At 33.2% G+C, this 15,043-nt stretch overlaps 1 protein-coding gene across 1 annotated transcript in view; it reads right to left on the reverse strand.

Moving 5' to 3' along the window:
• The window catches only part of MALT1 (MALT1 paracaspase), a 96,905-nt gene that overhangs the window by 17,960 nt on the left and 63,902 nt on the right, over positions 1–15,043 (reverse strand). The window contains exons 9-10 of the mRNA XM_044681498.1: positions 13,544–13,576; positions 9,758–9,961 (exon numbers count right to left, since the gene is read on the reverse strand). Of these exons, the coding sequence (XP_044537433.1) occupies positions 9,758–9,961; positions 13,544–13,576 (237 nt within the window). The remainder of the gene's footprint in view (positions 1–9,757; positions 9,962–13,543; positions 13,577–15,043) is intronic.

Below are 15,043 nucleotides of genomic sequence, written 5' to 3' on the forward strand. Positions count from 1 at the left end.
ATCCTAAATATCCCTAAAAGTCTTTCAACTACTGCATTCATTTATCCTTTTCTGATATAACATGCTTTATAAATACTTCATCCATCCTGGTCATCCTCTTGTGGACACACTCAATTTCATATTTCGAATAAAAGGCAAATAGATTTCTTCCCTGTAAATATAAAAATACGTTCCAAACTAATTCAAAGTCATTTTAAAATATGCCATTTTGAATTCTCCATACCACTGTATTTTCCATTTGCCTTGTCATTTACTTTGCAAGTGAAGTAGATCTGAAGCAAAAGAAATTACATAGTTCAGAGCCTTTAACTCAATTTTTTTCAAATCAACCCACTATGTTATACTAGTACAATAGAGATTAAAAGGGGGAAATAACTGGCTTCTTTTAAAAGACCCCGAAAACCATGGTAAGGATTTTCAATTGCAGCACATTGGTAGTAAATAGAGGGAGGAATAGTTTGGTGTGATGTCTTCTGAGCCAACAAAATGAACTTCACATTCAGCATTGAATGTGGTCACCCTGTGCTCATACTTGTAGGACATTAGTAGGGTCTTGGGTCACTATAGGAGGAACCTTGATTTACATTTTTAAAAATCAAAACAGTTGTATGTAAAATCACTGTGATTTTATTTTATAAAATTGCAAATACAGTATTGAAATTCATGTATGAATTCCCATATTTTCTAGAAAAATGAAACAGTAAATAATATTCTCAGTAAGGACAAAGTAGTGGTGTACTAATAAATAAACTAGATTCTCTTCATAAAGTATGTTCAAAGTCTTGGATAGGTTCTCAGGCTAACAGAAGAGTTGCCAGATAGTCCTTTCCTTTTAGAATGTAGAAATCGTGAGGTTATTTGAAATGCAGCCTTCTGTTTCCTTACTGTATTTTAAATCCTTATAGGTACATGGTCTTGACAAATAATTTCAAAAAACCCTTCTGGGCTGACTTCCTTTCTATCATTTCTTTGAACCATGTGTAATTTGTTCTCCCAGAATTTAGGGTATATGTTAAACTAGAGCTCTAGAAGTTTCTAGAGTATTCAAAAGAAGCAAGGCAAATAAAAAAAGGGAGCAGAATTGTATTCTATATTAATTATTCTATACTAATATGTGTTAGGGAATCCAGAAGACAAAGAGAGGGAATCATGGTGGACATGATTAAGATGAAGATAATGTAGGAATAAATAGAAGCAGTGCTGTTGTTGAAGGATGAAAAAGACCACCAGTAAAGAAATAAGAAATAGAAGAATTTGGGAAATATTACAGATCTGTCCCGAAAACAAGATAAGGATCAGAAAAAGAATCTAAGCACTGAAAGGGACTTGAAAGGCCATCTAAAAGCAACCTATGCTTTTTACTTGTCCTGTTCCTTCTGAATAATATATATCCTTTCAGAGTTATATTCTAATCATAGAGCTCATTCTGTTAAATCTCAGTGATACCTATGACATCAAATTTGTCTCAGCATTAGGCACTCTAGTTCACCTTGCTTATTACCTACATTTTGTCCATCTGTGTATAAAAAACTGAGGTCATGGGTTTTAATTGCGGGCTCTTTGTTTGGACTTCATTTCCTGTGGATTTCTGTTACTCTTTTTTGTATAATGTAACTATTCTCTGTTGAGTCTGGTTTAGTGGATATGTGTAGGCAGTTTTCTCCCTCTGGTATCCTTTTCAGTTTAAAGTCCTTTGGATTACATTTGCAAAATTCCAGGCAAATACAGTGTTTCTAGCCTTGGTTAATTGTACTCAATCCCTAGCCAAAAGCCTGTAATTCCCATAATTTACCATTGTCAAGAATCCAAATGACATTCATTCTTAGATACTATATTCTTAACAAGTTGTTAATTTCCTAACCACTATTTAAATAAGAATTATTTAAAAAGAGATTGCGCTATCCTATGTAGATCTTAGTTTCCTTTTGCTCTAAGTGTTAAGATCATAGGTTAATTTATGACAATGATGAAAACCATCTCATCTGACCTCCTTTAATTTGGAGATGAAAAAACTTTAGTCAAAGAAAGTAGATGACTAGTCCCAGGTCACACAAAGTAAACAAGGGATCAAATCTAGGTTCTTAAGACTCAAATTCACCCCTCTTTACTCTATATGGCACTGCTTCCCACTGCATGGGAGGCTGTACTAGGGATCTCTTAGATCTGCTTTTAAATCCTAATGTGATTTTATGAAATTAAGTCATCAACTAGTGTGTAATAAAGCTTATCTAGATGTGTTGATTTGACTCAAAGTTTTTCTTTTCTTTTTAAAACTCTTAACCTTCTGTCTTAGAATTAATACTGTGTGTCAGTTCTAAAGCAGAAGGGCTAGGAAATAGGGGTTAAGTGACTTGCCCAGGGTCACACAGTTGGGAAGTGTCCAAGGTCAGTCGCACAGCTTTTTATTCACCCATTTCTCTCCACTGACACAGCCACACTTGTAGTATAGGTCTTCATTTCTACTCCATAACCTAGATCCACTGCTCCTGACATCGCTTCCCACTTCTCAGTCTTTTTGTCTCTGCCAGAGTAATCTTTCTGATGTTCATGTTACTTCTGTTAAAATATCCATGGTTCTCTATTTCCTGTGTAAAGTTCAGATTCTCTCAAGTAATTAAGATCTTTACTTTCCTCCATGTGGGTACTCACTCCTTCCACCAGCATAGTTCACATATTTGACTTACTTAAAAATCTCTGAAAATTTCTATAAACGAAACAATTTATCATTCTGAGCCAACCTAGTAATAGAGTCTCTCTGAATTTATCAAGGTTGGTCTTTGGTTAACAGAGAAATAGTCTATCACTGGGCATACTACAGAAGCCTTTCTATACTGCTGGATCCTTCCAGAGCTTATATCCACATCCATTCCACAAAGAGATGTAGGCACAGCATTTCAGTGGAGGCATATTGCATAATATATCAGCTTGATGCACAAAGGAAAGATACTGTATATAAGATATAAGCTCCCTGAGAGTAGAGACTATTCACTCTTGCTTTTTTTATCTCTAAATGCTTAAGAAAGTGCAGAGTATGCATTTAATGAATGTTTCTTAATTGATCAATCTGGATTGAAAAGAAAAATCAATTTTCAAGAGGCAATCTGTATCACTGATCTCCACTGAATTCCTGTTTCAATGACTCAATGTAGGATGGAGGTGACCTCAAGACTATTAAATTTATATCAGTGAAGTTCAAATTCTGGCAGCTTCTATCAAGCAGAAAGATTTTGAGCACAGACCTAGGGAGAGACTACATGCCTGTCATCTGGCCACTAGACTAGGTAATTTCAAATATGCTCATTACCAGATTGGACACAAGGCTATATTTTCAGTTACATTGACTCTTAAAGGCTGGCTAATCTGTTGTAGAGGGGTTTCAATCTATGTCAACAGAAGTTCTATCCACACTTATGACATCCCAGCCTCTTAAACTATGAAAGAAATATTTGCATCATATAGTTTTTTTTAGTTACCTTAAGAAAAATGGGCAATTTCCCCTAAGACTCATCTTACAAATACACTTACCAAATTTCTCAAGAAGGAATACTTTTCATAACCTAAAATTTACTTTGCATACTTAATTTGGGTGTAACAGGTATTTCAGCAAATCAATATTCATTTACCATTTCATTTAACATAGCTTCCTAAGGCATTTTTAAAGTGCATTTCTTATGTTTTTAAAACTGAGAAAAGTACTTCATCAAAAAAAATGATCCAAATTATATTTATCACTCACAATAAAAAGGCTACATTAATAATTGTTGTTTCTCTCTAACACTCTTAACAAACAAGCTTTGAAATGTCACTTTCCTGGCAGGCAAATGTTATTGCACAATAAGATGGTAAGCATTATAAATATGTGAAATAAGGCCCCAATAAGTTCAACAGCTGTTCTCTTCAAATCTGGAGGTGTGCCCATTAAAATTAATAAGTTACAAAGGATTTGAAAAGTGACAACAACTTTTATGTGCTTCTAAATTTTTTATCATTATGCAAAATATCTACTGGGATTAACTATGGAAAGAAGATAAAATATAAAAGTTTCATGGTTTTACATTTTTTTGTTTATTGTTTTATTAGATTTTACCAAAAACTTCTAAGAACTAAAACACTTAGGTTGTACAAAGTCTATATATGCTCTTTTTATGAAAAGTGCCTGCACATTTTTAGAAATATTTATTTCATGTGTTAAAGTGGACAAAGTCGTAGCTTGCAGCAGAGATGAACTAGCACCTAGAACTAGCCCTGTCCTTCAAATATGTAAGAGAAAATGCCAGGTTGGGGGAAAAGAACCATTATTAAGAGTTTTGTTTCTGTTTTAGGATTTCAGAAAATCTTTGGTTCAGTGACCCTTAGCTCTCACAAACTATGTACTGATTATAAAATATATTTTCAAAGGTGAATTATTGGTAAAATGGACATAAAAGATTACTCTGATATTGAATTTACATTATAAAAGTTTTCTTTGTTATGCTACTACAAGAAACACATTTTTTAGAATATCATAAAAACAACTTTAGATTGGAATCAAAAGCAGAAAGTTTCCTAGTAGTTTTATAAATTTAAATATAACTACAATCTATAATAAAAACAGTCTATTAAGAGAATCCACTAAAAAGGGGGCAAATCTTTTATCTTAATTTTTATTATATTATCAACTTTTGTTTCATGATCACCAATATATGATTAACAATGACTTATATGAGGTAAAAGGAATTACTTAAAAAATTCTTGCACTACTTCATAATGCTTTTGTAAGAATCATGTTTTGGGAATCGTAAAGTATTATAAGTGAAAGTCATTATTAACATCATCAAGAACAAATATGACCTGAAAAGGGGGTAGGTCAAACAAATAAGTGAGAGTGGGGAAAAATAGATGGAAAACCTGAATACTATATGGGTATCACGAAATATATTTTTAAACTGGAGGAAGCCTTTAAGAGATTTGGAAAGATCTTCTATGATGGGTTTATAGAAATACAGGGAGAGGAATTGCACAGAATCATGTGTGGCTTGCAATCTGTATCTATGAAGGGAGTATCATCTCATCCTCTACAAATACACCTTATAAATTTATTCTGCTTTCTCACTATGACCTCAATTTACTCCTCATCCCTTTCTGCTTCTTCCAATCCATCTCCCCTGTTCTTACCTCACTTTTTCTCTTGGAGTTTTATCCAATTGAACTATGCACTATCTTCTACTCTTGATTTTCCAGGACTAACGAGATTTCAACTCTGGGCTGCCTCCCTCTTTTCTTCCTCTTTACATTCTGTTGAGCCCCACTAGAAGAAGTCACCCATTTCTGATGACTAGGCTCAAGACAATTTTATGTTACTTAATTTTAACTCGGCCCTAAATGTAGCGCAATTATTTTCCTAGTTTGATTGACTTTCTTTTCTCACAGCAACATTTCTAAATCTTTGCTTATCAAACTACCTATGTCATATCATACCCCTTCTCTTTCTTTCTTATTAGAAGATCTTAGCCCTTTTTCTGAATAAGTTGAGATCATCTATTTAGAACTCCTTATCTATTGTGCATCTGAAGAGTACTCTACACCATTCCCCCATTCTCTTCCCATTCACCGTAGTATATGATTGGTAGCCATTCTTGCTAGGAGCAATTATCTATTGAAGTCTTTGAGCCAGTCTTCTCCAAAAGCCTGTCCCTTCAATTATCCCTCTTCTCTCTAATCTTCAATTTTTCTTGATTCACTCGTTCCTTCTTTGTTGGCCAGTGAACATATTAAATCATCATGGTCCTTCAAAACTTTCACTTGACCTAGCTGTCTCTTCAAGGTGTCATCCTATAGTTTTCCTACCTTTCTCAGTCAAACAGTTATAGAAACAGAAATTTTGATTCTTATGGATAAAAAAATAAGAGATTCTAATCACACTATAACATCACCTTCTGATTTCCTTAAGAAAGGGCTTGAGAGGCAGTAATTAGGATTTGTAGCCTCTAAGAGAATAAAGTTAGTATCGGAAATGCATGCTATGACACAAGTTTCTGCTCTATCCAGCAGATGGTGCCACTTTTATCACTTTGTAGGTACTAGATTTTTTTCCCTACAGTTTAACAATTTGATTATTGAGTTTCCTATTAAAGAGGTAAATTAATGATCACTTTAATTTTTTAAAATTTGCTTTGCTATGTTTATCAAGAAATCTGTTGGTAGGTAAAACCTACTTTATTTGTAAAATATAATTTCCCATGCAATTCCCAAATTCCCATACAATGACTTTACATAAAATTACCCTCTTTGAATTATGTGGAAAATTACTATGAAAAATACAAGAACTTAAAAGAATCCTTAAGTTAATATTTTACACAATCTTCATTGGAACATATTTATGTGATATAAAATTAGAGTAACATTTATTTAATCCAAAAGAAATAATTTTAAAAGGAGATAAGGCTATAACTTTACATACATTTTATGCACAAGACAAACCTGTATAAGCATCAGATCACTGTTGGTCATAGAAGATAGGTAATAAAATTAAGATTGCTTTTAAAAAGTGGCATAACATTTTCAATTTTGGGAGCAATAGTTGAGACATTTTTAATACACTGTCACAAGCAGATATCTGACTATGTTAGGTTGACTAGTCTTTTACATGAAATTAAAAGTCAAATTATCTGCTTGGGAAATGAAACAAAATCCATTTCACATTTATTTAAAATTTTAAAACAATTTTCTTTAGAACAGACCGAGAAGAGACCTTTAAAGGTTCTCCTGTCCAACTTTCCATCCAATGAATGAGATTACATCATTTGTATCAGAAAATTGCTGGGATTATTAGATTTGTTACTTATCACAATGAAAACAGGTCTGTTAAAAAAAAGGTAAGCAACAAATTTGGAGTTCTAATCAACATACTAGCAAAAGTACAATACATAACTATATTACAATTATTCTATAGGGATTACGCAAAATGTTAAGGTTTTACTAATGTTCTTATTTGGCGATATCATTGTGCTGATATCATCAAAACTAGGAATATCACCAAATTTCCTTAAATGTAGCCATAATCATTTAAAGAGTTTAGCATAACTATGCACTTAAGATAAAATAAGTGGCCCATGAATGTGTATTATTAACACTATTAATATGCTAGTGGATAATCCCTTGGGTTCATATATCAGGCATGAATTTTGGACAGAAATAGCAGGTGGACAATGAAGTATATCCAGACTTGACAATGAGGAAAGTGAGTTAGTTTATAATTGGGAAACTATAGTGCTTCTAATTATCCTAAGCTCCTACTTAAATCAAATACCCATATTTTTAGTGCCAATATTTTTCCAGTGATATTTTATGTTGCAAAGCATAGGAGAGGATTATTTTCAAATAATTAAAATTACAGGTCACCCAAAGGAAATATGAGAAGTGTATGATCTGTAGAATATAACTGATAACAAGTAGTTTAGAAGAAGTATGAAAGTAATTATCAAAGAAATGTATGAATGCTAAACAAGAGGGGTTAGTTATGTTTTCAGACTGCAGGAAAATGCAATATCATACAATGTTAAATGCTCTCCTTGGAGTGATGGAAGGTCCCACCTAGAAGTGCAATTGATAAGCCTTGCCCTGGTGAAACCACCTTGGTGATCATGGAATCATCAATTCCAGGTAACAGCATTACAATAATAGCATTACAATAGGGAGTACCACATTGTTGAGATCAAAGATCCATCCCACTATCTAAGCCTTACTTGTGTATATTTTATCTCCTTTATTCAATTATAAGTTCCTAGAGAAAGGGCTAAATCTTATTTATTTTTGTTTTTCTCTTTTTGCCTTTTAATTTAATTTTTAAAAATTTACTTTGCTAGATTTAGCAAGAAATCTATTGGTAGATAAAATCGACTTTATTTGTAAACAGTTTTGCATACAATGAAATTACATAAAATCAACCTCTTTGAATCACATAGAAAAGTAACATGAAAAAAAATAAAAGAACATTAGAGATTTAACAGATGATCCACTATGGGAGATGAATAGTTATTTTTCCCTTTTTAAGTACTTGTATTTCTCTCTATTTTTTTAGGGTACAAGTTAATTATAGCAATTCTGCTCTATACAAATAATATTTATATAATCTAAAAATAGACTTCATATTAATTTCCTATAAATATACCTACCTTTCAATGCTAGTAATTTCTTCTCACTACTAATTTCTTTGTAGGAATGGTTCACATACCTTTTTTTTAAATCAAATAACTTTTTTTTTATTAGTAGTTAGTCTCAGGTTTGTAAGTCATATTCTTTCTCTCTTACTACTATCTTTTCTGTTGCTGTTTTTACACATACTCAAGGTCTTTGATTGAGTTTTCTTGATTCTGAGATCTCTGGTCATTTCAGCCTCTTTTTGAATATTCATTATTGCTTATTTTCTAACTCCTTCCACTTAAAATTGTATTTTCCCTGGAGATTGAACCTCAAAAGTTACCTCAGCTTCTTATTAAGCTGGGAAATTTACATTTTACATGCTTTGTTCTCTGCCCCAAGTGACTTTTGGTAAAGACTTTTGGTCTGCCTTACATGCCAGTCCCATCTCAGAGGTTTAGTAGAAGGTATACTGCTCCAGGTCCCTTTGCTCCTGAGGTCTCTATTTTGAGTTCTGCTGTAGCACAGAGTATTATAACACTGCATTCATTCCCTAACAGGGTTCTGGCTTTTGGTATTCTCTGGCTGGGTAGGTAGGGATGGGGAAAAGAAGAGGGAAAGGAGAGGGAAAAGTACAAGTCAATTCTGTTGCAAATCTGAAGGATGCTTGCAGAGTCAGAAGAGAGCTTGATGGCTCATGGGATGTAGGGGAGCTGAATAAGTCTATTAGAGGTTAGAAATTAACTTTCTCTGCTAGTTCCTTGAACTGTTATCTCATTAGGGTTCTTGGTGTCTGAAAATGGAAAAATTGTTTTACGTCTGTGCACGATTTCTATCATAGAGAGTTCTGAGAGGTTGTGAGGAACAGACAGAATGTCCTGTCCACTAGCTTGGTGGTCACGCAACCCGGAAGTTAGCAACTCATTTCATAACTCTACTTAGGAGCATAACAGGATTTTAAAATTAGTGTGCAGTCCAATCTTCTCATTTTTATAGATGAGAAAGCTGGCCCAAAGGAGCTAAGAGGGATGTCTAAGGTTTGAGTAGCAGTATCAAGATTCATTTCCAAATCCTGACTCCAAATCTAATGTTCTGTTAGCAACCCTATACTTTCTGTATTATGCAAAACTCTGATTTCCACAGAAAAAGAAAAATCATTCAATTATTTGTGAATTTGTGTTCTCTATAATAATTATGCTAATTTTTCTTATGTTTGGGGTTTATTTCTGAAATGTTATATAAAGGAAAGATAAACAATTTATGATGAGAAATACTCACAAGTAAAGCAGAATTCTTTTTTCCCCTTTTTAACTTTTAAAACAAAGAACATGAACTAGGAACATTTTTCTTAATGAATGAAAAATGGTATTAACTGTTTGGAATTGGTGTCTGATCTAAAATAAGAACATGATTAAGGACTTTGGAAATCAAATCAAAATATAGTTTTTAAAAAACTAATATAATTAGCTATTTGTGTAATTTTATTTGAGCTTCTATTTAACAATACACTATCAAGACTGCTAAGTATTATAGAAGATATTAAAATAAAATGTATAACATTCAGTAATTAGTAGATATTGCATGGTTTGAATGATTTCTGGGGAATATGAAAATCAAGAGGATGCGACAAAGAACTTACCATATACTCCTTGGTCCAGAAGTAATAAAAATTCATCCACAGCATTACGCATCTCATACTCAGTAAGATCTAATAATGAAACCACCTTGAAATCAAGTTGTCTTAATAAATTGGTCAATTCATAGACATCTACCAATGGAGCTTTAAGCTTAGGGTGATTCCAGTAATTCATATTTCCAATCAAAAGGGCCACTTTATCTTTTGCTGTAAGAAAAAAAATGGATTGGTTTTAAAATTTGAGGTTTATTTTTTCTTTGTTGAAATATGTGGACATATCAGAAATTTCATTGAATGAATTATAACAAATATTTAATAAGATTTTATTATATTATATTTATAACAATGTTATTATCATTTTATATAGGAGAAAAATACAAAGAAATTATCAAAATCTTTTAAGGAACTGGAATTAAAGAGAATATTTCTGTGAATCAAGAGGGTGATAAAAGTTTTAAGAGATTCGAACACTGAAATGCAGTCATCTCCAGTGTACACGGCAGCTTCTTCTGACATTAAAATATGTTTATTGAATAAGGATGAAATAAATGGTATGACTTTCATGGTAAGACCTTCAAATGCTGTTTAAGTAATTAGAAGTATATGTAATTTAAATTTTTTCAAGATGGCTATCTGATTTATAGGAAATGTGTCAGTGAACAGGAAGAATGGAAAAGTTATGAGCAAGAGTTTGAATAAAGGACATGGTGAGAATGACAAGTTAAAAAAGAATTCAAAACCAGAACTGAAAAGGAATGAGTAAAAGATGAGGGAGTAAAGAGAAGTACCAAAAGAAAATAGGAAAGAACAGAAGACTTTGCTAAATATTTTTTCCTTCCATTTTATTCATGGATGAATATGATTATTTTTAAACTAGCCATGTTCCCTCTAACCCTAATAGTCCACTGTCCTCAGCATATCTTCAACCACTCTCCTTAACCACTCCCTTAACTTGCTATTTTACAGTGGTTTTGGTGTGAATGAATGGCACTAATACATAAATTTGTGAAGCTGTACAACTTGGCTATGAGTAAATCTCTACATGTTAATCTGTCTGCCTCTAAGGGACAAAAGTTCCTACTTATGGCAAAAAGAAGACACTCACCACTTGTTTTAATTGCTGTGCTAGACCAAGGAGATACAGAGTAGAGGATTTATGAGAGTATTGGGCCAAGTCTAATGATGATACAGTTAAAACATAAAAATCACACTGAATAAATCTATGTTTGAATATACTTATGCTGTCCAAGTATGAGAAAGAGACTCAAGAGGCAAATGGCTGGAATAGCAATGCGAAATAGGAAGAATGGTAGCAAAGATTAATGAAAAGCAGAAGAGATAAGATATAATAGCATGGGTAACTGCTAGGAGGGGCAGCTAGGCTGTATGGTGGATAGAGCACTGGGGCTGGAGTTAGGAAGACTCATCTTCCTGAGTTCAAATCTGGCCTCAGATAACTTATAGCTGTGTGATCCTGAGCATTTAATCCAACTCTGTTTGCTTTAGTTTCCTCATCTGTAAAAGGAGCTGGAGAAGAAAATGGCAAACCACTAGAGGATCATTGCCAAGAAAATACCAAATGGGGTCACAACGAGTCAGACACAACTGAAAAAGGCTAATAAACAATGAGTAGCATCAGGTGAAGTGGCAACAAGGCCCTCATGAGCTACACTACTGTGCTGATACCCTTACATGCCACTGTTTAGCACAGTTGTCAGGATTTGATGACCCATAATAGTGTTGCTAAGTAGTTTATTTAAAATAAGGAAAAGTACTTTCACAAAGCTGTTGCATTTCTTTAAAAATAGATATGTGATGAAGATATTGATTTGATTTCTAATTGGAAGTTTATTATATTCATAAACTCTCAATAGTCAAGATGACTAAATTTATAGAAAAATCTTGAAAATTTTCTTCTCTTTTCTCTTGAACTGAAAGTCAAACGAATTGTGGGGGAAAAAATGAATACCTACAAAAATTACCATTTAAAGTTAGGCAGGGGAAAAACTACTTTGCATTTAAAAGACCTCAAATTTTTTGCCATTTAATACTCTCAGACTCAGCTAAATGTTAACCAACCTACTATTCCTTTCCTTGTGAAACTTTACATACAGACATGACAGACATCAGGGATCTCTAATTTTATCATGTTGATTCAATGCCTTTTAAGGATGACCTCATCCCTTATCTAATAGTTAGTCCATATAATTGATACAATTCAACTCAATAAACACGTATTAAATGTCTATTATATATTAAGCCCGCTGCCAGGAACAAGGGATAAAGGGAGGAAAAGATCCACCATTACCCTGGAGAGTTCAATCTAATGATACATGCAAGAAGAAATAGGTAGGTCCCTCTGCATCCTTAGAAATGCAGAATGAATTTCTCTATTATATGGAAAGTCTATAAACCCTATCCCTTAACAGTATTCTAATAGCATTTTGCTTTACTTTATTTGGACTCTAGCTATACAAGTCAATTTTTTCTAGTTGCATATTTATTTGTTTTTATCATTACAAAAAGAGTTAAGTGGCTTCTTGGGTGCCAATAGAATTCAACATTTAAGAAATCAAGTAAGTATATAGCAGAGGTTAGTCAGTGTTAGATACAATGTGTTCCTAAGACATACTAGTTATGTTTAGAAATCTCAAAGGGAGTGATGTCAAAGCTAAAAACCTTGTTAGATATGCTAAAAATTTACCTCTGATGCAAAGATAAAAAAGAGTTTATTTGTATCCTAATTAGGTCATATAAAAACGTCTTTAAATACAAAGTGAACCAACTTTGGCCACAATTATTTTCACTATAGTAAAAGTAGCTTCCCAATTTAAATGTTTATTATTACTACTACATTTTTTCTCTTTTAGTTCATTGCATTATATCTAGCATAGTTTACTAAATGAAATCTACTGTAACCCAAGAAAGTTTGGCCTAATGATCTACATAAGAAGAAACACGTGGGTAAAGAATATCTCTTGTTCAAAGTATGACATGCAGCTGAAAGAACAGTTTATAAAGCTAATCTGTCATCACAAATACCTCAGATCCCAAAATAGAAAGAAGAGAATGTACTGCATTGTATCTGGGAAACTGCACAATGATTTCAGCAATCTTAACCTATGCCTTAAACAAAAATTAATTTCCTTAATGCTAGTATCGTTCTGGTATTGTTACATGTGAATCATGAAATACCGCCACTCTGAAGAGGCACAACGCAGGTGAGCCAAAGGGCAATGGGGAGATGTTGTGGGCAAACAAAGGTGACAGTATATTGTTAATGATGACCTGTATACAAGAAATATCACAAAATACATCACTCAGGAGCTATATGCTTGGAAAATGAATTGGGCCAATCATGCAGCAAGAATGAAGGGTAAGAGATGGGAAAGCTTAAGGGCCGATTTATGTTCACATGTTAAAGACCTGGAAGGTAAGCTCCAACATTCTGAGTAGAGACCTCCTTCCCATCCCTGACCCCCCAAAAGGAAGAAAGCATAGATGAATCGTGACCTACACCACTGGAGAGAGAAACAACAATTAGATCATCAATTCACTTAAGTAGGGATTTATAAACCAGAGGGCTAAATAATATATATACACATTTAAATACAAAAAATACACAAACACATATTTAACTATGTTATAAATTATAAAATGTATTTTAAAACATATAGAAATAAATATAAACATACCAGTATGTGTGTGTATGTATGTGTATATATATACATATACATACATACATATATATATATATGTTTGTGTGTGTTGTATATAAGCTTTACTCACCAAAAGGCCGATCATTTGATTCGTCTTTAATGTCTGTTTAAAAAAATAAATAAGATAAAGTGAATATGAACTATAACATTTTTCATAGTACTGAAAAAACTCATAGGTGACTGATTTTTAGATATAGTTAATCTCTAAATTTATGAATACTTCATACTAATGAAGAGTCTCATAGTATTATTTTGGGAAGAGGGATATTCCTTCTTAGTCACCCAGAAATTATCTGCCATGCTTGGGGAGGGGATTCCCTTGATGTCATGAATATTTCCTACTTACCCTGTTTCATCTTTAATACTTTAATTTCTTTATGCAGAGATATTCCTTTGTTTTCCTCAGTAACTATGTAAATTCCAACAAAATTTTCTGCCCTTGCATCTTTCTAAAAAACTCCAAGGGGACTTTCTACATATTTAGCTCTATCTCAAGCTTTAGGAACAATTCAAACTGTAGGCAAAGGAAACATGACATAGAACTTTAGAAGCCTTGTTGTTGGCCTCCTTCTGATTATGCCCCCTCGTTCCAGGAATAAGTCTCTTGTCCCTGGGCCTGAATCCCTTCCTTGCTAACTTATCTCAGAGCCTAGAGTCCTGTCTTTAACTTTAAAACCATCAGCTGGCTGCCTGAATCTTGCTATTAGACTTCCCTGATAATCACCCACTGAGCTCCTGGATCTAAGCCTTTTAGCTTTCTTAAAGATTTTCTTGATACAGAGAAAGTCTCCATGAAATACTTGTCTTTTGTCAGACCTCCCTAGTCATGGGATCATAGATTTAGTGTTAAAAAGAACCTCAGAGGAAATTCAGTTCAAACTCTTCATTTTAAAGGTGAGGAAAATGAGTACAAGAAATATTTAGTGACTTGCCCAAGATTACACGAGTACAGAGTTGAGATTCACATCCAGGCTCTATGACTAAAAATCAGTGCTATTTCTACTATGCCATGCTATTATACTTATATTCCCAAAGTCAAAAGATGTTTATATTCCCTTAAAACATTTTCTTGTATACTTTTCTTTTTTTAAATTAGCAATTGCTTTATTTTTTATCTTTGAAAATTTTACTTAATTAATAAATTTAGGATATTTTCCCATGGTTACAAGATTCATGTTCTTTCCCTCTCATCTCCAAACCACCTTCCCATAGCCGATGCACAATTCCACTGGGTTTTACATGTATCACTGATTCAGACCTATTTCCATACTACTGATATTTGCACTAAGGGTAATCTTTTAGAGTGAATATCCCCAAACATTTCCCCATCAATCCATGTGATAAAGTAGTTGCTTTTCTTCTGTGTTTCCACTCCCAAAGTTCTTCCTCTGAAGGGCATCCTCTCATTTTCCAATTTTTTTTGCCACCACAAAGAGTGCAGCTATTAATATTTTTGTACAAGTCTTTCCCCCTTGATCTCTTTTGGGTACAAACCCAGCAGTGGTATGGCTGAGTCAAATGGTAGACAGTCTTTTAAAGTCTTTTGGGCATAGTTCCAAATTGCCATCCA

The sequence above is a fragment of the Gracilinanus agilis genome, chromosome 1, assembly GCF_016433145.1.
Source record: "Gracilinanus agilis isolate LMUSP501 chromosome 1, AgileGrace, whole genome shotgun sequence".
Taxonomy (NCBI): Eukaryota; Metazoa; Chordata; class Mammalia; order Didelphimorphia; family Didelphidae; genus Gracilinanus; species Gracilinanus agilis.